Source organism: Oxyura jamaicensis, chromosome 20 (assembly GCF_011077185.1).
Source record: "Oxyura jamaicensis isolate SHBP4307 breed ruddy duck chromosome 20, BPBGC_Ojam_1.0, whole genome shotgun sequence".
Classification (NCBI taxonomy): domain Eukaryota; kingdom Metazoa; phylum Chordata; class Aves; order Anseriformes; family Anatidae; genus Oxyura; species Oxyura jamaicensis.
In genome coordinates, this window is record NC_048912.1 from 3,753,167 (window position 1) to 3,777,368 (window position 24,202).

Genomic DNA, 24,202 nt, shown 5'->3' on the forward strand with positions numbered 1-24,202 from the left:
GACCCTGTGCAACCTGGCAGCTGGAGCAGGAGTCCTGCCCTGTCCCCGAGCAGGGCACTGAGGGCAGCAGTCGGTACTAGATTTTGACAAACACCCAAACTGCACTGAGGATCGACAGTCTGAGGAAGAGGGGGGCAAGTTAAAGGCTGAAGTAATTTAAAAAATGACTATGCCCAGATACGCCTCTGTGTGTACTGGGCCTCTTCTTATTTTGTAGAGAACTCACAATGCCCCATCCCTGGAAGGGTCTGCCCAGTTCCTGAAGTGTTGTCCCATCCCTGGAAGTGTTTAAGGTTGGATGGGACTTTGAGCAACCTGATCTGGTGGGAGGTGTCCCTGCCCATGGCAGGGGGGTTGGAATTTGATGATCTTTAAGGTCCCTTCCAACCCAAACCATTCTGTGACCGTACAATTCAAAAACATTGGTGAAAGTAGAAACAGTGCCAGCTCCAAAAACAGTAACAAAGCCAAGAACGAGGCTCCTCTTTTGCAAACACAGCTAATAATAAGGAAATGGAGAGAAGCAGGAAAAGTGAGCTGCTAAGCTTCCATTGACATTTGGCCGCCCTGTGCTTCATTCATATCAGAGAGCAAAACTGTTTAAAAATGAATGTGTGACATTCTACAACCCACACCTTGAAAAAATATCACACAAATCCCTGGAACCAGCAAAGAACTTTGCTTAAATGGCTTCCGTATATAAGAAAATAAAACAAAATAAAAGGAGAAAAACAGATTACTGTAACTAGGAGCTTTAGTTTTCTCTTTTCCCCCCTAAGTCAAAGAAAAAAAAACCTAACAACTAAATCATTTTGCAAAGAGGTTTTTCTTCACTGAGATGACATGCTTATGGTAAGTACATCTTTTAAACTTCATTAGACTCTTAAAAGGATATTCCTTGCAACATATTTCAACAGGCTTTATTTATTCACAGCACATGTCAGAGTGACATTTACTAGCAAGTTCCAGCACACAGCTGAGCCCCAGCCCTTCACGAGGTGGGGCAGCTGGGCCAGCGGCATTCATTTGCAAGGAAAGGTCAGAGAGCTAAAACCTTTGTCCGTGTCTGGAGGAAATGACTATCTTAAGGCAAGCTGCATAATCCAGACCAGGAGAGCACAAAATCGTGGAGAAATGTCTAATGTCTGCTGCAAACTTCTGAACAAACACATCTATCTCTTCATCTGCTTGGCCAGTTGAGGTTCAGCGTTGTGCTTTCAATTCCAACTCACAGCTATTCAAATTGGGTATGTAATTATAGAGTGCATATTTAGATCTCACAAAATCTCCATGATGTATCCACTTCTGTAGATGAAGATGCAAACAGAGGAACCGGCTTTGAATGATGAAGCAAAAAGCTGGTGTTTAATGATGTTAAAAGCTTTGCTTCCAGTACATAGCAATGCTAGCACAGCCAGATTTATTAGCTATGAGCTACAGCTATGTGAGCCCCCTTTTTTTGTGCTGTGGTACCTGAGGTAACAACAATAGTCTTGGAGTGTATTAACCCTGCTATGCGGTTATTTTAATCCTTTAGATTTGCTAATCATACATGGCTACGTGAATTCTTTGGCAACAGGTATTAAAATTTCTCAGTGGGAAGCACTAATCCAAAATGCACAAGTCCTTAATAACAAGCACTCTGGACTGCTGGGGTGAGCCATTACACACTACCACTACTGATGTTTAAAAATAGCGAGTCAAAAAGGGTGACTTCCTTATTAAATCCAGATTAAATTATTTGTGGCAGTAATTACCTCTAAATCCCATTGCTCGGTTTCTTTTCAGAAATGCCAATAAGCTACAAAGAGCTGGAGCTGGCAAACTCCTCTTCTCTTTCAGTGGACAAGCAATAACATTTCTGCATGTTCTACGCAGGAAAAAAAAAATCACCCCAAACCCAAGCCCATGAGTCCCCAAAGGCCTGCTTACAAAAGCCCTGTGCAAAGCAGTTCTACCTGGTCCTGTAGAAGACAGAGAGGCCCCTAAAACATTGGCTTGAATGCCTAAAAAGAAAAGGTGACATGAGTTTAAAGTTCTCGACCTAACTCGCACGCACAAATGGCAGCCTCTCTGCGCAGGCTGCTCACAGGTGGACCAGCTGAAGCTGATGCAAGTTCAGAGAGAAGTGCACAGAAGAAGCCACATGGAAAACTGTTTGGCATCTGACAGCGCTACAATTTGCTTTCGACATGGCGTTATCAGTTTCCACCTTTCTTCCTCTCTCTTCCAAGAATGTAAAAATTCTTCATCTAAATTTAGAGGGAAAAAGGAAGACAGATCTCTTTTGAGGATTTCAGAGCTAAGCTTGCCAGACACATCAAGGGGCTCTCGGTTTCTAAATGTGCCTTTTCTGTCTCAGTTACGTGTCTGGATAGAGTGGCAGCACAGGACTAAGCCTATTTGGTCCTTACCATCTTTATAATTCATAGAAAGGATTATAAAATCAAATGACTAGCACTTTCTAGAACATTAGGGATGTGACTTAAACCCACGGCTAGGTAGAGGTTTATTTGCCAGCATGTCAAAATGTCTTTGGAATTGGAAAAGCATTTATCTGAAAATGCTGTTTCCAAAAATAGGGCACTTCAAGAGATCTCTGTGAATCACTGACAAGCTGCATCAGTGACACGGCTCCTGCTCTCCTTACTGACCAGCTTCCCCTAAACACAACAACGGCAACATCCCGAGGAAACTGCTATCAGTGCATTAGTGTCAATCACAGGCCAGCTGCAGGCTGCCTCGAGCATGTAACCAGCACAGTCTGTCACCAGGCACCGAGAAGACACTTTCTGTCTCATGCATTATGCAGTTGAAAAGGGGAAGAAATAAAGGACTGGGCAGATACTTGGAAGAAGAGTCTGATACAATCAACATAGGGTGAAGAGACTGAAATGTCAAAATGTGAGTACGGCGGTATTAATGGCTGTTTTACATTTATGTGTAAGGAAAATGTGCCAAGAAGAAAACAAGAATCCATGGATGGGGTTTCCTGGGTTGCCCTTTTCAGTTCAAGAGGGTTTGTAAATGAAGAGATGATGTTTATGGGCATTATACACACAAAGGAGTGATGAGACAGAAAGATGCTCAAAGCAGAATAAAAAAATGAAAACAGCTGCATAATCAGGCAGTTGAAGCTGACCCAACTAAAGCAAGGACAAGAGCTATTAGCAGTGAACCTAAACTAAGTGCAAATTTAGAAAAAAATACGATGGAGGTTTGATTTAGCTATTTTTGAAACTTCTACTCATCAGTGAATATATATAAAATGCTGAAACACTATATTAAAACTGTGGGGCTTCCAGTTTAACAGTCCAGGAATACAAACTTGGTATCAAGTTAAAAGCATTTGTTACCATAGGCATTGATCAGAAAACTCAAGGAATATTTTCAGTTAGAAGAATTCACAGGATCAGATTCCAGTTTTGTAGAGGCTTGGGTAAACTTCAAGGATTATATTTTTAAAAGCAGCTCTTCTCTAAATTTTTATATCAATTTTACATGCGTGAATGTTAAATCTGTAACTGCCACTCCTAAAAAGCTCTGGTACGTGTACGCTGACAGATTTAATTTTAGATGTTTCACAAGGATGGATTATATATACTATAATGTAGATTTGCATGCACAGGTAATTTAGACATTAGGTATAGAGTATGTAAGTTAAACATGAAATTTCCTCCTACAGACAAAAATTGCATATTGCCCTCATTTCAAACAAGCAATTTAAGAAAGCTACAAAATACAATTCCTATTAGATATTTGTGAGCAGCAGCCTGCTGGGAGTACACACACTATTTATTATGGAACCGGCACAAACGTAGGGCAGAGATCAACCATGCAAATACCCAGCTAAGATCCGTGGTTAAACAGCAGATCTACTGAAAAGGATCTCTGTCCCCTCGATGTGTACTAGATCATACGCTCAGCTTGAAAGAACAGTTTCATGTTGGTGTGAAAATAAGGCAGGGATTATACATGGCTGTATGGTTTGCAGGACACGGGTAATCCTTTTGCTCTGATGCAGGAGTGGTAAAGCCCCTGCTGCAGTACAGCATCCAGTTCTGCACTTCAGAAAGATGTGTACCAAAGGGACATACACAAAAGCAGAACATGAAAGGTAAATCTAGAAAACGTGACCTACAAGCAAAGGCCAAAAGAAGCATGGTTATTTCATCTAGAGCAAAGATGATGGAATAGAGCTGACAAATCTTCAAAGCCATGAGAGGATACCACAGGAAAGCTCTTATCCCAGTCTATAGGGGCTGGGGAAAAAGGTAATGGGCCTAAATTACAGGAAAAGGAGTTCATTTTAGACTTTGGGACAACTATACACCGCAGAAACTGCCCAGCACTCATGCAGGTTGGGCAAGTAGGGCAAGTAAGGCTGTGAAATCTTCTGACAGCCAGGCTGGTGGGTCTCTCTCCCTGTTCCTGCACTGTGCACTGTCATCTTCATGCTTAAAACCACAGCACATTGCACCTCCCTTTCTGCCTCCTGTAGCCTCAGCAGAGCTCAGAAATAGCCTCTGCTCTAAGGGCACAGGCATCTCACTGGTTCTCACAGCCTCTGTAAGGGCAAACCCTCCACACCAGCAAGCAGAGTCAATTTTGCTGGTTTTTCTTTAGTACGTGCCATGGTGAAGCCAAACTCAGAGCCTGAGTAGAAGGAATTCACCAAGGCAGAGGCTGTGAGGACTGCACCACTGCTGCTTACAAGGCAAACACTACTTGACATGAGAAAGGGCTGTAAAGTAGGTGTAAGTCCAAAGATGCTCTGAACACTTTTTACTCTGCATATACAAACTCAGCGTCAGGGAAAATGGAGGGCTACACTCTCTAAGCATTACTTGAACAAATTAATCACTGTTTGTGGAAGACCTTTGCTCACAACAATATCAACTTTGGACGTGGCAAGTGTACACGAGAGCCATGCAGAAGAATATACTGATATAAACAGTCAGTAAGCACAGCCCTCTGCAAAGCTGAAGATTGCACTCACCTCACAGACACGAGACATGTTTAAATAAATGCTCACATACTTTCTGAATTTTCTTTTAAAATTTGCTTTAATTAGCCCAACGTGGCCACTCATTTATGACTTTGCTTTTCCAGTATCTAATGAGAAAAACAATTTCTTAACATTCTGATTTAGCAAGATCACCTGTGCAGGCAGATCCCACCATCCAGGGAAATCTTTAGGAACATAGGTATTTATACAAAGGCATACCCATAAATAAAACCAATGTTTTATTTCTTTTCAAATGTCCTACAGGCAGTGGAAATAAATTCAGCACTAACTGTTATTTCAGAAAACGCAAATATAAATTCAGCTTGCTAACGTGGATGGAATCTGTCCCATGAAGAGAAACTCCCAGCTGAAACCACCACCACCACAATTAGAGCTTGTATGAAATGACAATGGGACTTGAAGGGGCTTCCTGCAGTGCCATAGGGTCCTCAGCACTCTGGCCAGATCAGGGACAAAGGAAAGCAATGTATTGGCTATTGAGTGCCCTTTTCTTATAAATAACATCAAACAGTGCTTGCAATACATACATGGATCTATTCATTTAAAGAAACACTTCTCTGGTCTGATAGCACTCTTGATTAAATTTCAGTCTGCAACCATTGCCCAGCCCAGCAGAAGGAGGAAAAAAGCAAGCAAGCAAACAGAAAACAACAACAACAACAAAACAACTGCACACAGAAAATAAAACATTTCCACTCCTTTTCCTGGTGAAGAAATAATAAAGCCTTGATAATGGTTGCTGCAATGGAAAATGCTGTTGTAAAAGAAGTGTCTGTCATTAAATGCAAAACCTCCTTTAAAGCAGATGCCATGCTGCCTATGCTTTATAGCTTCATCTAAGAAAAGAAAAAAAAACTTTCAGAGGTGGATGGGTTGCTTTGTTATACAGTACATAGTATCTTACAATGCATTTAACTTGCATGCGATGTGTCAGAGAGAGCAATTCTATAGAAAACTTAGGCCACATTTATGCTGGTGTAAATACAGAGTATTTCAGAATACTCATGCCTCACCATGGTGACAGTGGTGCAAGGAGCACATCAGGACAGGAGCTCCAATTCTCCATCTCTCTTTTCCCATCACAAAACCACGAAGACTGAGCCTACTCCATTGGTACAGCAAGTTCTGTCCGAGTATCTCAAAGCATCTGCAACTAACTTCTAGTGATGGGTAGACTGAAGTACCCCAAATGAAGCCAGCCCTGCATCATGACCTATCAAGAGAGGAACAGGGCCTTCCTGGGTTTCTATTTCCACTTTATACGTGTTAAAGATCTTAACAGCCTTCTCCTTCAGTCATAATAACATCTGTTCCCATATGTTGTAGGAAGCTTTTAATGAAGTGTTGCCATACAAAACTCCCATAATAATTCATCCAATATGCACAAAATGGCTGGAAGAAGCTTCTCATAAGTGGGTATTTTTGATGGCCTCATTGAAGCAGTGAGTACTTCAAATCTCAGCGGCTTAGATATATCATCAAGAACTGTTAAGAAGAGTTAGGGTTGGAGATTTATGGTCCCTAAGAAGAAGAAATTGCAGTTCAGCAGATGACAAAGGGGTAAAAGGAATTACCCTAAAGCAAAAAAGGATTACTTAAAGAACAAGAAATCTGAAGTCCAGAAACTGAAACTAAAAATAAAGCGATGTAGTCCATATGGTTGTATTTAAAGGTCTGCCAACAGATCTATTTGAGAACCTGCTTTTCAACACTGGCAACTCATTGAATTCAATTTTGCTTCAGGACAAGGTCATAACATGGAAGCCAATTCTATTAAAAAATCTCTCTATATACATATTGCTGCTCTTATTTTCACAACACTTCAAATAAACTTAAATCAAACCTCTCTGTTCATAAGAGGCTGTAGCAATTTCTATCAGCTTTTGCTAAGAATTACACAATCCCTAGCAATTTAAGATTTTCATCTGCAATCGTAATAAAACACCCTATTTCATGTGAAACTTGAAACATGAAACTCAATAAAACTTCATCATATGCTCCCTGATGGATTCTCCTGCTTTCTTCCCTGACTTACTGCAATGTCCCTCATATGCTGACAGTTGTTTGGGAGAAAAATAAAGAGCTTGGTTTTGCAGATCAGCGTACAGGCCGAACGCCAATACAAACCCAAGCACAACTTGATGCTGGAAGTATGTATCGTGTGACAACTATCTGTGTGTTACCTCTACCACAGAGATGTTCCTGCTAGCAGAGCTCATGTTTGATGTGGTATCTGGGACACCGTAAGCACGGAGCTAAGAATAAGCTCTCTGCAAATAGTTTGGGTGCAGCACCAGAGACAGTTCCATGATTTCTGCATCCTGAGCTCAAATCTCCATTCAGTGCTTCACTGAGGTGCTATGAACATGTAGGCTTGTCTGATGACACCTCTGGCTTCCCTCTACTGTGATATGCTGTGGGGTGAACATCTGCTTTATTAAATCTTTGCAGCCCACTGCCACTTGTTTCTGCTACTGCTGAACTTCACTTCAACCTCAGGCTTAGGTTAGCTGCAGCCTCTTCACTTTTCCTGAGTCAACCTTCTGTAACCCAAGAAAAAGTACTAGTATATTGATCCACAGAAGCCACCAAACGACAGCAAAGAGCCTGCTTAAGAACACCCTTACTTTCTCTGTAGCAGAGTAATCCTCAGCTGACTACCTAAAGCAACATTGTGGTGCACTTGTAAAAAGGGGTCATATAGGGCTCTGAAGTTGATTCATGTTTTTAAAGGCACAAATCTCAAAATATAATTAAGGCAGAAAACATTCTGACCATATACTGCCTGCGGAAAAAGGACCAAACTGTAATGGTAAAACAGGGATTGCATTTTTCAGGCAGTGGTGCTGACTGGTTGTGAGGGAATAACAGTAAAACAGCGCAGATGGAACTTTTTTGATATTTATGGGAAACGTGGAAAGGCTGTAGCAAGAAACGCAACTAGCTAGTAGCACCTACATGCTAAAATGTCCTCTACTTTAACACTAAGTTAAACCTCTGTTGGAATCTTTCCATTTGTGGTCAAATTGTATTCTTGGTGAACTAGTGTGGAATCTAGAGAAAATGGGGTTACTCCACATTCACAGTTATGTACCTGGACAAATTCAAGTGTCACTAGGGTGTCTTTTGGGTCCTTACAAACTTAGCAAGGAATAAATGTTCCTCTTTCAATTACTTCCTGATGGGTCATTGAGAAGCAAAACCACTCTAACAGGTGAATAGGGATCCTAATACTTCTTTGCCCTGTTCTTAGGACGGGTATCAATTTGACTCTCATGAATAAGAAGTCAACCTCCACTAAAATGGTAGAACATAAATGCATTCATTTCACTGGCCTACTGAACAGCTTCCAGATGAATTCACGGGATAAAGGCACGAGATCAAGACAAAGATGAACTGCAGAAACAGCCAAAGGAGAAGGCTCCAGGGTGGCAGGCTCAGAGGCCCCGGCAAAACACACATGGCCCTTTTGACAGCTTTGTCTATGCTAGAGCCCTAGAAAGTCAGGCAGGTTTCTGCTTTTGAGGACAATATGGCTGATGGTGGTGAGAGATGGAGAGGAGACCTGTTTATCTCAGCAGTAACAGTTGCCTTCTCCATCTCTCCCAACTCTCTGGTGACAGCAAAGGCATTCAACTCAATTCTTCAGGACTCCTTCATATCATCCCAGTTTTCCTCCTGATATTCAGACAATTGTTATCGTGGCAGAAACAGCGTGGCCCTGATTACTTTCCAGCCCTTCAACCTTTAGGCAACAGATGGCTCCAGAAAGTACTGGTGTGTGAAGCATTTTCATGTGCCTTAACTGCCCTAATTATGCAGCATTGTCATTAGGACAGGACAGGTGATTTAGATCTGAAAATCTGAACTGCTTCATCATCCACAGGTCTAAACTGGCACTCAGAACTTGGCAGCTCCAGGAACAGGGATATTGGCCGAGGTAACATCAAGTCCTAATTGCCAGAAACCTTACATTTTAAAAATACTTGTATTCCCTTTCAGGTGTGAATTTCCCTGCAGTCTGGCTAAATGGACATTTAAAAAAGATGTAATTGGGACATTCTGTATTTGTTTACTAGGACTTGAACATATATAAATCATAACTGACAAACCTATGGATGTTTATGTATCTGCAGGCATAGTTAAAGATGAAATGGTGAAACAGGAAAAATACAGTAGCATGAAAGAAAAATAAAACACAAGCTGCTGGAAAGACAAGATGAAATGGTTAAAAAAGTGATAAAAGAATACAACAAAGCACAAAATTACCACAGTGAGCATGCTCAAGAAGCATTGTTCCCAGCTAGGTACTTACAAGTAATAGGAGTAGGAGTATGCATTTCTTCTAAATATTGATGGCCAGTCAGATGAACAAAATATCCAAAATAGGAAAAAGAAAGAAGAATACATAATTAGATTTATATGATCTCTTTTTTATTATTTTTTTATTATTTTATTATTTATTTATTATTATTATTAAAAGAAAATACGAAGTATTTGTGCTGCCACTGGTACTGAGCTACTTATTTTTCTACACATTTTTCAGGAGGTGTATGGTCATGAGGAATGTATGCCAAACTGAAGACAGAGCACACGGGTGCATTTCCCGTTCTGCTACTGACTCACATCACACACATGAATGAATCCCTTCACCAATTTCTTCCTCAACTTTGCCATGTCAGTAACACAGATAATGAGACTTACCTTTGCCTATAAAGTGCTTTGAGATTTTTGGAATGGAAAGGATTACCTAAGTGCTATCAATTAAATAACAAGTAGTAAAATGGTAATGTAAAAATATCTCCATTTCAGAATGGTTAGAGAACGAACAAATTGTGCAATGATAAACAAAGCTCCAAAGTCTAAAATGCAAATAGATCATTAACAATTCAAACACCACTACATATTTATAGATGATCACTTGGGTTACGTATTAGCTTTCTGCATCACTGTGATTTCAGAACATTTTTACACAGCAACATAAAATGAGTCTTGCCAACCAGTTACAACTTAACGGTGATGTCTTCCCATTTTATAATTTAAGAAGAGCTTCTCTGAAAATGCTCTTTTGCAACAGATATAGCATACATGTTATTACAGATTAACAGCAAGGCACCAGGCAGCCTCAACAGTGGCAGTCACAGTCAAGATGGAGAAAAACAATGAGAAACAAAATTCAACCTTTTACATAATTTTGAAGTCCCATCTTTGAAGGGACTTCAAAGGACTACAAATATTAGGAAATGCTTACAAGTATAGACATATGATTCAAGTGTTTGCTTTTATGGTTGCTCCGAATACAACTTTCATAAGCACACGTGGAAGCTAGATTCAGCAGGGTTACTCTCTGGGCACAACCGTTCTCTTTGCTATGCACTGACTGAGCATATCACAACTTGCACGGTTGGCATTTCTCTTGTTGTTGTTAAAAATACAACCTGCCCCATTTCCTCATACATTCCCAGTCTGTTGTCCCATGAAGAGGTTTGCCCTGAGAAGAGACAGCTGACTACAGATGTATGGGAGGATTACACTGAAATGACACAGTCTGTGGTGGTGGCTCTTGCTATAGACCTGAAATTCAGGTCAGATTCCTGATAAATCCCAACTTACTTGAATGACTGAGTCCAAGATACACCCAAACATATTGATAACCTAATGCCAGAATCCCCTGAAACTCAGAAATTCTGCATGTGACAGCAATGCATCAGTTACGGTATAGCGATTGCCACTGAGCTACACTGTGTAGTTCTGAGCTCCTCTGAACCTCTAAGCAAGAAGAAAACCACCAGGATGTGGACAATGAGAGCCCGCACAGCTGAACACCCCCCCCTACACACCCCAAAATATTCCTTAATTAAACTCCTCAGCTACAGCAGGGTCAGTTTTCACAGAGCCCTCCCAGCTGCAATCTCTGTTGAACATCTCGCTGTACTTTTTGCTTTTCTCATGCTCAGCCACCGGGCATGTGTGATCGCACGAGACCCACTTCTTGATAAAAAGCTGCGTATCTCTCAAGGCTGCAGAGGAAAGCTATGTAAGATTTATTCCATAAGGACAGGAAATAGAGGAAGACAAACAAAAAGAGGTTTTTATTTTGGAACTGGACATGCCATTTTGGCTCAAATTCTCCCACAACACGCAACCTAGGATAAGGACTTTGTGGAGAATATTTCAAAGCTGTTAAAACTGGTCAGAATTAGGGATCACTGAAAACATGACTTGATCCTAGAATGTACAACACAAGCTGAAGAGCCTGCCTACCAGCTGTCTTCAGTAGGGACACAGAAAGTACAGGGGTCTCTGAATGTGCAAATATCCCTACACTAATTCCATCCTATAGCTTGGATGTGTTCTGCTCAAGAGGCTCTTGAGTCTTACTTAATTAAAGGTAACAATCTAAATCCTAATCAAGAATAAGGAGCTAAATTTTCATAGAAGGCACTAATCCTAGACCCTACATAGCCCCAAATCTCCTTTTTTGCTACCAACAGCAGTTTAAAGAAATGTATTTACAGTGCATCCGTGACAGGCTGTCTGATCCAATTTATTCAGCCTTATACTTAAAGGGGTCAGTAGAGACTTTGTCCACTCAAACACACAAGCCTGAAAAGTGTCACATCCTTTACTCCAGGGAAATGCAAGTCACGATTACAGAGGAGTTAAGGCTGTCCAGATGAAATCAGAATTGACCAAAATCTAATCCTTCTGGGGTGCACAGTCAAAGGGTATTTCCTCCACAAAGAGGTATACAAATGCCTCGTTTTTCTTGTTTCATCATGTTTTTTACTAACCGGTCCGATATAATCTCTTGCACAAATATGTTTAATTAATATTAAGTACAGACAAACAAGCTCCTTAGAGTATTAGCAATACCTTGATACAACAACAATAAAGTATTTCAAGGTATTCTGTATCTATCTGTTCATGAAAGGAAGTGGGCCTGTTCAAATGATAACCAGCTCGCGGGCTGGAAATTAGCAGGCTCAATTACACTGCAGGAATTTGTATGCCCGTATACATATGGTGATATTGGAGCTGCAAAAATGGAAATCATGTAGCCAGCGGGTCCCCAAATCCAGGAAAACAAATTTAGTTCATGATTTTAATTTTAAATACTGTAGGACAGGCATTTTTTAAAAAAGAACTCTATGTACATACACAGATTTTCAATGTAGATATACACACATGCAACACGTAGCAGACTATGTGATCCCAGGGTTCAGCTAAAACGCTTCAGACAACACATGCAAAAATCAAACCCAAATTGTCCACTGTATAAACATTCTGGCTGGCTTAATTTAGCTTCACATGTCTGACTAAACCCCATGAAATATTGGCAGCTCCCAGAAATTCCCCGGTTGCTCGAGATTTTGAAATGCATTCTACTGAAACATTTACTACCAAATTACATACAAAAGGCTCAAAAAATATATTGATTTGAGGTGTCCCACACTTTCTGATGATCTGTCCAATCCTAATCTCAGATCAGTTTCCTTCTCAGTGCTTCCTCCTCTTCTAATCTCTCCCCTTCCATCGGCCTTTGTACTGGTAAGCTAACCACTTCACTCAGGACATCCATGTCTGTGTCTACTACCAAAGAACTATAATGTCCTGAACCATGAACAAATGCCACTGTGATATTTTCCAGCTCCACTTGAAGAAAATGCCTCAAATCTGTCTAATTAAATTATTTTTCTGCATTGTTGCCTTGCAAGACAACACTGTCTCGTACACAGAGACATTAGCCTCAGTGAACTGAAAAGGGAATCTTATCAAGTAAGGTTAATGCAAAAATCGAATGCCAGAGCTTAAGCTCCTAACACTTCTCCTTGTAAAATAGAAAAAGAACAATTCTGTTGTTAAGCTGTTCTCTCAGAGTACAACTTTTCTGTTGTGTTCCTCCAGAAATTCAGATGAATCTGTGGCCCGAAGCGGCCTTTCCTTTTATAAAATCCAGCCCCAAACCACATCAGGTTACAGACAAAATAAGCCTGGCAGGCTTAAGCTAATCTTCAGGGAACGCTTGCCCACACGCAGCTCCAAGTCTCAATTTGAGGTGGTGCCCATTCGAGGGAAACCCAGAACCGATACAATCAGCAGGTTCATCAGTGATGTGGAGGAACGCGACGCAGACCTTGAGAGCACAAGCCTCCCAAACCTCTCCACGCAGTGTTATAGCTTCTAAGTGGGAAACGGTTTTAAAGTCGATGAGCCAGATTATTTCTTATAATAGTGTTTATTCCAGTGGGTAACTTCACAAATGACAGCAAGCAGGCAGAGCTACAGACTGCAGTGGTTTTGCCTATTTGCATTCAGAAGGGGGGAGCGTGGGGACTCCTTAGAGTGTCCTCACCTCTCTGACTTAGCTTTTGGCAGGCTGCACCATAAGAAAGACTGTTCTCAAATAATGAATTTCTGGTCGTCATAAAAAATCATCATTTCTTTTCTGCCCAGCGATATACATGATTTACAATAATAACACATTGTGGGACAGAAATGAAAGATGTTATCAACTCTTAATAGCTTGTGAAACACACCAGGATGTTCAGATGTGGCATTACTCTGCACATCATGACAGCTTTCCTTGTAAGTCTTCCCTTTTAAACTGTAAAGGAAGCTTTTCTTAAGGAGTGTTTAGGAAGGTAACAGGAATGGATAAGAGCTGGGTATCACCAGAAAGCCAGGTCAATTTTTCCTGAAACCAGTTTTCTGATTTTTGTTTGTTTTTAATTGGAGATAACAGATTTTCTCTGCTTATGAACTGAAAAGCTCCTGGGAGACTGGAATCAGAGACCTCTATCCTGTAAACCTGCAGTAGACAGGACTACAAAATGCATGCACATCTGTCCACAAAATCACAAGTGTTTGCACACAATGAAAATTGGATTCAAAATGTAGGACATCCACACCTCCATTTAATTCAATAGAAATTGACAGTAGTCAGTACGTATGCGATCAGTTTTGAAAAAGCACAGAATCACATCACTTGGAAAGGCCACTCAAAGGTAATCTAGTCCTACCTTCTGCTGAAACCAGTTTCCCTTACAGGAAGCCCCTCATGGCTTTGTCCAAGCCAAATTTTGAACTTCTCTCAGGATGGAGAATCTCCAACTCCCAGCCTTTCTGGTAGCCCTCCTCTAGATTTGCACCCTTGTAGTGAGGTTCCCCAAACCTGACACAAGTACAACCAGAGCAACCTCACCAGCAGCAAGCAAGAGAATAATCCCTTGCCTCACCCTGCTGCCTACACTCTTGCTAACGCTGCCCAGCTGGCTGCCTCCAAGGGCACGCTGCTGACTTGTGTGCCACTTGTCCACCAAAACCTCCAGGCCCTTTTCTGCAAGCCTGCCTTCTGGTCACCCCATCCCGTACTGTTGTGTGGAGCTGCTCCATCCCTGATGCAGGCCTTTGCCTTTCCTACACCTTGCAAGGTTCCAACCAGGCCATTTCTCCAGCCTCCCAAGGACCTTGGGAACACCAGCCCTCCACTCCAGCATCTGTATCATAAAATTATTCCATTTGTATGTGTGCCCTGGATTATTATAGAGGAGATCACACCTAGATTTAACTGCTACTCCTATTTTTGTTTGGCTAATACGTGTGACTGTCTGTCATAGAGATAAGAGATCTTAGAGGAGCAGTTTTGTTTTGTCAAGCCTCACTCCTTGCAGCAGACCAAACAACATCATCAAGGCTCTCACGTGTAACACTACCTGCTCCCTAGGCAAGGGGCCGCCAGGCTAGCAAGCTCACGTTTCATGCAGAATCAAATTGCTGTTGAAAAAGTACAATTCACCTCAGAATGTAATTGGTAAAAATTCATACAGAATGCATCCTTTTCTTAAGAAAATCTCTTGCCTAAGTGGTTTGCTGAATCAGTGTATTGCACTGTAAATGTGGAGCTCTTCAAATAGTAACTGCTACAATGGCCTTCTACAAAGCGTAAGTGCAAATGGTGCACAGAAAATCACATGAAATGAACTGTTTGAAGGAATTTCATTACCATACACGATTTTTTTAAAGTTTCATCCTCGTATAAACTAAATCTAACTCTTCTAAGGACTTCTAAGCCTTTGCAACATATAATATTCCAGCTGAACACTGGCCACAAAGGAGTCGCTGTCTGGAAATGCATCTCATCAAGATTTGCTTGGGAACAAGACCCCCGATCATATCATTTTTAGACATTACTTTTCCTGGCTGTTAAGAAAGAATTCTTCTCTTCCGTTAGAGCACAGCTGTGCTGGGCTCATATGCCTGCTCATACTGGCTCATTATGTCTTTGTACTTGTCCCTGCATTTTCATCTGCCGTCCCTTCTCTTTAGATCATTAGCTCTCTGGACTACCAACCATTCTTTTGTTGTGATAAAGTATCTGGCAGAACGGGCATCTCTTCTGGGACTGCAACTTTAGTGGTGGTACTACATAAATATATGTTAAGTGCTGCCCCCCGTAATACAAATGGAACGATTTATGTCTGCCAAACTTGTTGCTGTTATTAAAATAGCAGCACTCTAGCCAGGAGGGCCAAGATGGAGGCAAAGCAGAAACTCACCTTCTCTTGATGGTAAGCATTGCTCCTAAGAGGATGATAACAAACATCAGAAGCCCAGCTATAACTCCGGCCATTTTCACTGTGCTGTCGACTTGCTTTTCGGGTTCCACTGCATTGGAATTCTGGGTGGAAGCTCCTTAAAAGATGGAGGGAAAGGAAGAAGAAGATAAAAAGAGAACTTGTAAAAAAAAATAATAATCTTGCCATGATTCAGTTTTCATATTCATTTGAAAACCTAAAAATATATTTGCAATTAAATTGCAATAGACCTTCTAACCTAACTTTTTGCCTTTAATAACAGCTAATGCCAGATATTTCAGAGCAGTGGTAGGGTATAAAAAACCCATGTAAAGCAACGGACTAATATTTTCCAATATTATACTGTTTGGGGGAATTTAATGTTCTGATGCTTTCAGCATACACCCAGAAGCAGAAGGATTAATAGCAGTTATAATTTTCATCCCAAGCAGCTTAAGTCAAGTTGCAGTCCTTACTCATCAAAATACTGAATGTGAGTTTCCAGTTATATATCCCATACTACTATTTGCAGAAACCTTTTCTCCTAAAACCAGAACACATTTGTATTTCTCTCTCTACCGAGGGCCTGGCTTGTATAAACATACAACTCCAATTATACACGTAATAAGCATTAATCCAGCACACAGAGCAACCTCCACATCATCTAATATATTCTGTGCGTGGGTTCTGTGGCCCGGGCAATGCAATAAAATTTCTACCTCAATTTTTTAAAACAGAACATCCTACACACCTAAAAATAAAGTGTACTTAGAAACATGATTTGCAAAGCATTTCTTCTTTTACTTGTTATGATCTAACTTCAGTGGTCCTTAGCCCGTGCAGTAACTGGGCCGAGCACAATGCCACCCTCTGCCCCTTTGCTGGGACCACTCAACACGGTGCTTGTAACATCCCTTAGCTTTACAGACATCGCGGCTTGCTGCACAGAATTTTCCCAGATACAGCTTAAACCACAGAGCTTGATTTTGAAAGCCCTGCAAGATTTGAGTTGTGGCTATTCTAAAGATTGACTTAGCCTCTTTTTATTACATTCCTAACACACTTAACTACTACTAAAAATACCACATTTGCATTGGATGGAGTTAAATGAATTCATTTTACATGCGATCACAGCCTTATCTTGGGCTTCACCTTTGCTGCTGGATTCAGCCACATCTTCCTCCACAGTTCATACATTGTAAGAAAAGGCAATAAAAGGTGAAAACAGTGTTGTCACTAGAAGACAGTAATGTTTTGCTCTTTTCACAGCAGTGTTGCTGACCTTCTGGAAAAGCTGAATCACTTCTGTCCATGCAGTCAGTTGTTTGTGGGAAGGATATTCAACCGAGTCCGTATTTTGGTGACACAGTAGATAGAAAGCCTCACTGCACTTTGTATTTTTTGCCCATTTGTCACTTGTTAATCTATGTGTGGTTTAAAAGACCTCTGTTTGCAAAGGTCACCCAATGGTGAGCATGATCAAATCATGTCATTTAGGGCTTTCCAGTATGTTCTGAGTAGGGCCTAAGCTGATGGACTTCCTTGGATGAGGATCAGCTCTTGAATGATGTATTATAGGCTCCTCTCATCTTATTTTGAAGGGTAAATATGGAACAATGACACAATAAATGCAAAACAGGAAAACACACCACATGCAGTGATAAAGGAATGATTTCAGTTTTCCTAAAGCTAAGCTGTTAATCTAGTTTGCCACAGGAAAACACAAAATTTACAAAGCAAAAATTGCCTTTGCTGTTTGAAGCGCACGTGTAATTTTCAGCTTTTTGTCCCTGACAGCTGTACTGCTCTGCTGTGTCCACCAATTTTCCCATTCAGTTAAGAGTTCACCAGTAACTTCTATGTACATATCTAAAATATACTAAAAGGACTTCTGAGCATGAAAATAAAATAGCATATCAGCTGCGTATTACCATCTTTGTTTGGCAACATGTCTTAGAACAAATCTGTCCAAGAATTGAGCTATATGCCATCACACAAGCAATCCTGACACTATCGCATAACAAAACAAGTGATAAAGGTGCAATTTTTATCCTGAAAATGGCTGAAAGTGTTTGTTTGATGTGCAAATAAGAAGTACTCCAAATTACCCTTCACTCGAGTCGCAGTTACTCCTATGACCCTAAATGATAGGTGTTGGAGAATGGCTTTCTACCAAACAGCACAGTCAGACCCACCCCCTTCTTTTTTTCATCCCATCTGAATGCCCTCATGAATTGTGAGCCATGTTATAAAAAAAAATAAAATCAGAATGTGCTGTCAACTCCATCCTCTAATTCCCTGGATTGGTTTGATTCTGCCAGGCTGTTGCTTATTACTACAGGCAATGTGTGGTGAGCACGTTTTTATTTGATATTTCTCTTCCCCTTGCAGACTACTACAGATCTAGAAAGAGAATAAAGGCTCATTATCCATCCTGACACCTACACACTGTAGTGACTGATTCACTTGAATCTTCTATGTAACTCTTCCTATCCATCCTGGCAAAGGCCAACAATTCCTTTAGGCTACTAGTCCAACCATTTGTAAGTTGTCTTAGCTGATAGTGCCTCGGAATTGATAATATGACAGGGTAAATGAATTCCTGAGCCTCAGCTCTTAAATCTTTGCACAATGAAGCAATCCCACGAAGTCCACTGTTTTCCTGCCGTTCCGGCATAATTTTCTTGTAGATGCCTAAATCTGCTATGGTGGCTTGTACTCCCACCTGCACCACCACCAGCTGTGGGCAAGCAGAACGTTTCTATCCTGGGAGCAGGAGGTCTACGAGCTGTTAGTGCAGTTGCAGAAGATAACTTCTGCTGCTCCTGACAGTAATAGTTTAGAATTCAGTTTTGCTTCTCCTTTACAGGCATGCATGCAGACCTGAAATCTTCAGAGCACAGGAGCCCATAAAAACTGCTCTGTTTCATACAAATGTCTTTAAGTGCAATTTTCTTTCTGAAAAGCAGTGTTTATATACTGCTCATATCAAAAGCGGACAAAAAAAAGAAACAAAAACACCCTATAACCACAGCTTCTAGCGGTGACTTCCACCACATTTCCAAGGATAAATTGTTCCTCGTAACTGAAGCTGGATACCGGTATAATAGGATATAGATGGAACAGGTCACTACTGTTATTACTGTGCGCATTTCAGTGGCACCCAGAGGCTCCCACTAGGGTCAGGACCCCATTACGGTGCACTAGCATGAAGTAGGACAATTTTCTGCCCTAAGCCTGCTTTCTCAATAAGGAAGGCAAATGATAGAAGACAGACAGAGAAGCGAAGACCACAGCTCCCTTGACTCCCTATCTGTGCATTATCTACCTGACCAAGTTACTACTTTCAGGGATTTACGTTTAATTGCTTTTTATGTACATTCATGTACTGTACAAAATGCACTGTCCTTAAAGCTTGGTCAGTGCCATAAATCTAACTTTCACAGGTATCATCATTCACCCAGCACTCCGTTATGTGTTCAGAGCTATTTGAAGATCATAGTCCTTCCACACAGATCTAATTTGCTTTGTTTTTTTAACCCTTTCAGGATTCTCATAAAGAGATCCAACATCCTGTAGACAGAACACGATATAAGCCATGTATTCATGGGAGATACTGTTCTTGTGACACTGCAGAGGTGCAGAGAGCAGAGCAGGAGCAAATGCGCTCTTCACATGCGCTCACCAACCCACTAGAAGTCAGGTTTATGGTTCATCGAGCAGGGACAGCTTCAGTAATCCGCTCACAGGCACCCAACGTCTAATCTGGCTGTGCTGCTGTGGATACAGAGATACCTGAATCCCACACTATTTCAGTAAGGTGCAACGACTGAAAAAATGGTTTGATGTTGTGCCAGATTCTTGGGGCTTTCACAGTTTTTTAAATTCCCCCTTGCTTCAGATCATGATTAAAGCCGGAACTGTTGCGGCTGATAACTTAAGGACAGGAATTTTGAAATCCAAAATGAATTCCAGTGGAGAGAGCTGCCGTTCGTATTCCAGAGTTAGATCTTTCAGAAGGTTTCTTCAGCTGAAAGTGTTTCTGTCCGCAAGGAAGAGCTGACATGTTTAGCTACTTTGAGCTGGACAATGGCTTGCAAGTGATTCCAACAGCAGAAATTCAAGTTTTTGTCAGTAATAATTGAAGAGGAGACTATGCCCTTCTATGCTCGAAAGTGAAAAAGCTTCCCCTAAGCAGCAAGTATTCATTTGTAGCATTATACATTTCTAGAGTGAAATTCCTATCTACTTTAAACCCTCTTAATGCTCATGCAAGGTAAGTAATAAATTACACTATCTACTTTACAGATCTGGAAAGATTAAGGATATGCCTTTGGTATCACACAGCAGAGCTGAGGACTGACATTTCTGAACCGACACACTGTGACAGGGCTATCAGACCACACAACCTCGCACAGAGGAAAGGAAAAAAATAAGGGAGAAACAGAAATGGCAGCTAAGTGAAAGAAGACACAGTGGCAATCTTTCACCTAGCAAGTTGGGGACAGATATATTGTTTGAAAACAATAAGCCGCAAGATATAAAGTGACCCTCTCTGCAGAGGTGGCATACTAAGAACACCTAGGAAAGAAAGATTATTAAGTGTATACAGCTAAGCAGGACTGATAATACACATTTCTTCTATAAAGCCTATTTCACAGACTCTGATGTGAAACATTATTTAAAGCAGCAATTACAAGATTGCATTAAAAACGTAACTGGCAGGGAAAATAATTCAAAAAAGCCAGAGGCAGGAGGAAAAGACTGGTAGTTAAGTCAAATTTCCAACTGGTGCGGGCATAAAGAACAAAGTCCCACAATGGAAGTGGTACCACAATCAGCAGCAGCACCACTGCATAGGAAGGAGAAGTATCTGAGACCACAGCAAGAGTAGGAGAGAAAGCAAATGAAATGGCATGGGACAGTTGGGTCAAACACCTGGGGGTAAACGAACCAACCAACCAACCAACAGGGCAGAGCACGTGTAAATAATGCAGGGGCAAGTAAGCCTAGCAATGACCACGCTTGGTCTCAAAGTTGTAACAACAAAGGATATAACTCCTCTGGGCAGAAAGTCACTCTTGAAACAAAAACTAATCAGAAAAATTACTTCAAAGCAATAATTAACCCAGAAAAATTAATGAAAAATAACGGGTTAAAAGTCATTACGAGTTCAAATGAGCTGCTCAATTAATCAGAGTAATTTCTTTGCAGCATATAATGTCTTGGCAGCATGCTGAATGTAAAATTTCTTAATAGACCTAGAGGCTGATTTTCAAAAGACAGTTATTCTCAAATCACTTGTAAACATGATTCCATTTTCTTTTTCTTTCTTTTCATGGCACTTTCTATGCAAGGCACCTACAAATTATTAAAGCATCTCCACACGTACAAATGTTTTCCCCTGTTTTCAGATCCAGATTATATCTAACCTCTGCAACACCATCTCAGATAGCCAGATACCTCTAACAATAACATTGAGACAAAGGTGGAAGGGCACCATTCCCTGTCTCGATGAAGAATACCTGCTAGCTAGACCTCTGCTCTGGCTGCCTCATTCATGGGCTGTGTCAGGCCCAGACCCATCTGAGCACTGGAATGAGGAGCTACCCGCAGTGCCGGTGCTTCTGCGTATTGTAAGGGACCAAAGTGAGATGGAGCGTGTCCAGAGAGCTACGAAGCTGGTGAAGGGCCTGGGACATGAGCCCTGTGAGGAGCGGCTGAGGGAACTGGGGGTGTTTGGGCTGGAGGCTCAGGGCAGACCTCGTTGCTCTCTGCAACTGCCTGAAAGGAAGCTGTGGGGAGCTGGGGGTCGGCCTCTGCTCACAGGTAACCAGAGATAGGACACAGGGAACGGCCTCAAGTTGTGCCAGGGGAGGTTCAGGTTGGAAATGAGGAGACATTTCTTAGAAAGAGTGGTCAGGCATTGGGACGGGTTGCCCAGGGAGGTGGTGGAGTCACCGTCCCTGGGGGTGTTCAAGGAGAGGTTGGATGTGGTGCTTGGGGATATGGGTTACTGGGTGACTTTAGTGGTAGGGGGAGGGTTGGACCAGATGATCTTGGAGGGCTTTTCCAACCCTAATTATTCTATGATTCTAAGACAGATTCTACTTCAGCTGCAGCTTTGCTTGTTGCAATTCATCAAAAAGGAACACCCCCAACACGATCACTAGACATCACGTCACTATGCCAGTCTTCCACCTCCAGTTACTGAAGACTGCAAACAGCACAGGCCTACTCACTCTAGCTTACGATTACAATGAGACATTCTCATTTCTTTTAAGAAGCTCAAAAGGAGTGGAAAGAATGATGAGAGCCAAAAGCTTTCAACCATATTATAAGTGGAGAGAGCAACAAAACAAAGCAGTCTTGGAGAGAAAGACAGACCTGAATTTATATGAGGGATTATCAGGCATACAGGTTGAATCTGTAGGAGGATGAGGGTAAACACACAGCGAGGAATCAAGATTAGTGTTACTAAACTGAATGAGAATTAAAAACAGCAGTAAGAGAATAATTGATTCTAGAGATTCCAGGCAAATCCACCACAAAGGCTTTTCTTCTCTCCTTCTGTTTTCTTCCTCTCTCTTCAGAATAGAAGCACTTAATTTGTGCTAAAGGCAGATATATGGCCCCAAGAATGAGAAAGGTTACTACGTTTACTTGAAAGAAGAGCTTGGATAAAGAGCAGCCGTTGCGATGTCTACAAGTGATGTGATGGTTCAGAGGGTGATAGCACATTTCCATTTTAACTCTCCACCTTTGCAGAGCTATTTAAAATTCAGCTTTCAATTATAAAAATGGAAAAAAAAAAAAGAAAAAAAAAAAAAGTAGATGTTCCAGAAGTCCAAATTTACAGACGTGACTTAATTTTTGTATGTTCTTATATACACAGAGAGGAGAGAGATCAATCTTTTGACCGATACAGACAAAAACATTACCGTGCATGACGATGTCATGGATGTGTAACAGACATCACACTCTACGAATAACAACTAATTAACCTTTGCACCAGCCAGTTCCCGTTAAGCACCTACTCTGCTCTCATCATGGTGATCATTAAAAATCCACAGCCAGACCAGCTGCAGAAATTACAAAAACAGCGAGCAAAGTCCAGAGGTGGGTATATAATGAACGCTGAAATCGGGCCACCTCTGAGCCCGGCTGGTCAAAGGTGCTTTAAGCACCACGGTGGCCTACAAAACCTGTGCCGATAACACCTCACCCACAAGCAGACTGAGCAGCATGCAAAGGAGGATACTCGCCGTTTTACAGTAAAAAGGGAGTCGTGTAGGCAATGCATTAGGGAGTCTGCATATACACACTCTACGTGTGCTGCATGAAATACTGGGAAACCTTCTGTACTTCGCCGCTTTGTACTTTGTTGAAGCTGCACTTTCAGACATGTCTTGAATGAAGATTTTTATTTTCTGTCTACAGTGGTATTAAGAAATGGTCTGTTCCACACATACCACTTCTATGGCATTGTCACCTATCCTGATGCTACTGTGTAGTTTTTTAAATGTCCAGTTCCTGGAAGAAACTGAGAAGCTACTGCGTTAATAATAACCTGATTCTGAAGATGGGCTGAGAAATCTATTTAAGGAAAAAGAAACATAATCTAACTGTAATAGCCTTGGGTTTGTCATGCCTTTGAAAATGCTATTTAAGAACACTGACAACAATAATTGCTCATGAAAACCTTTTTAAATGATCCATAGTACCTGAGCAGCAGCCGCTGTTCGTGTCATGTTTCAGCTGCTTCCAAAGCATCTCCACATATACGGAAATGCAGAAGAAATACCAACCACCCCACACTAGGGTGATGGAAACCCATGAGGGTTAGGAACATGCAACACCATTGTCTTATGAAACAGGGCCCCCCTCCTCCTGTTCCTCCATGCTCAGCTCCCCCACCTCCACCCCATCATTCAGGCCCTGTGCAGGAGGCTTCAGGGGACATTTAGACAGAGAGGGAAAGAATACTTGAATTTCACAAGCAAGTCATCATCCATTGCTTCCTGCGTTTAAAACCAAATCCTTCCTGATTTGCCCATCACTTCTGGTTTTAATGCCCAGCTTTTTCTCCTTGTTTTTAATGCCTTTTTCTCCTCTTTTGCCTGGCTAGTGGTTCAGCTGCAAACAAAGGTTTGAGTGTCTGGCCCACCAGCCACAGCCACGACACAGGGCTAACAGCATCCCTTCTCACCAGGCAGTCTTGCTGAAAGGGGACAACAGCCCCCAGGGCACCCCAGGTAAATCCATGCCTGCGCTGATTCCAGGAGGACTTGGCTCCCGCTCCAATAACCACTTTTATCCTGAAAACCCTTCTTTGCTGGAACAGCTCTGAGTATCTCCCAGCAGTGGACGCTTTCAATTACAGAGGTGATGTTTTCCACAGTCTGTTGTTGCTAATCTGTTCCAAATCTTACCTTAAACACTGTGCCTGTCTTTCAGCCTCTCCCTTCCCACCATTTATTTTAATCGTGGAGCCCTAGATTTGGGGTCTGTCAGCACCACAAAGCTCTGGAATAGACAACGTCCTCGAGAAACTGGGCCACAGTTACCAGACTCAGTTCACTCGTGGCCTCATCCA

General features: G+C 41.5%; 1 protein-coding gene across 13 annotated transcripts in view; it reads right to left on the minus strand.

Moving 5' to 3' along the window:
* Positions 1-24,202, minus strand: part of PTPRT (protein tyrosine phosphatase receptor type T) — a 502,670-nt gene that overhangs the window by 58,646 nt on the left and 419,822 nt on the right. For 8 of the 13 annotated variants that reach the window (XM_035344293.1, XM_035344283.1, XM_035344281.1 and 5 more), the window contains exons 14-16: positions 15,589-15,724; positions 9,345-9,410; positions 1,959-2,006 (exon numbers count right to left, since the gene is read on the minus strand). In XM_035344293.1, coding sequence (XP_035200184.1) covers positions 1,959-2,006; positions 9,345-9,410; positions 15,589-15,724 — 250 coding nt within the window. The remainder of the gene's footprint in view (positions 1-1,958; positions 2,007-9,344; positions 9,411-15,588; positions 15,725-24,202) is intronic. The other 5 variants (XM_035344287.1, XM_035344285.1, XM_035344288.1 and 2 more) reach the window with 3 other exon arrangements.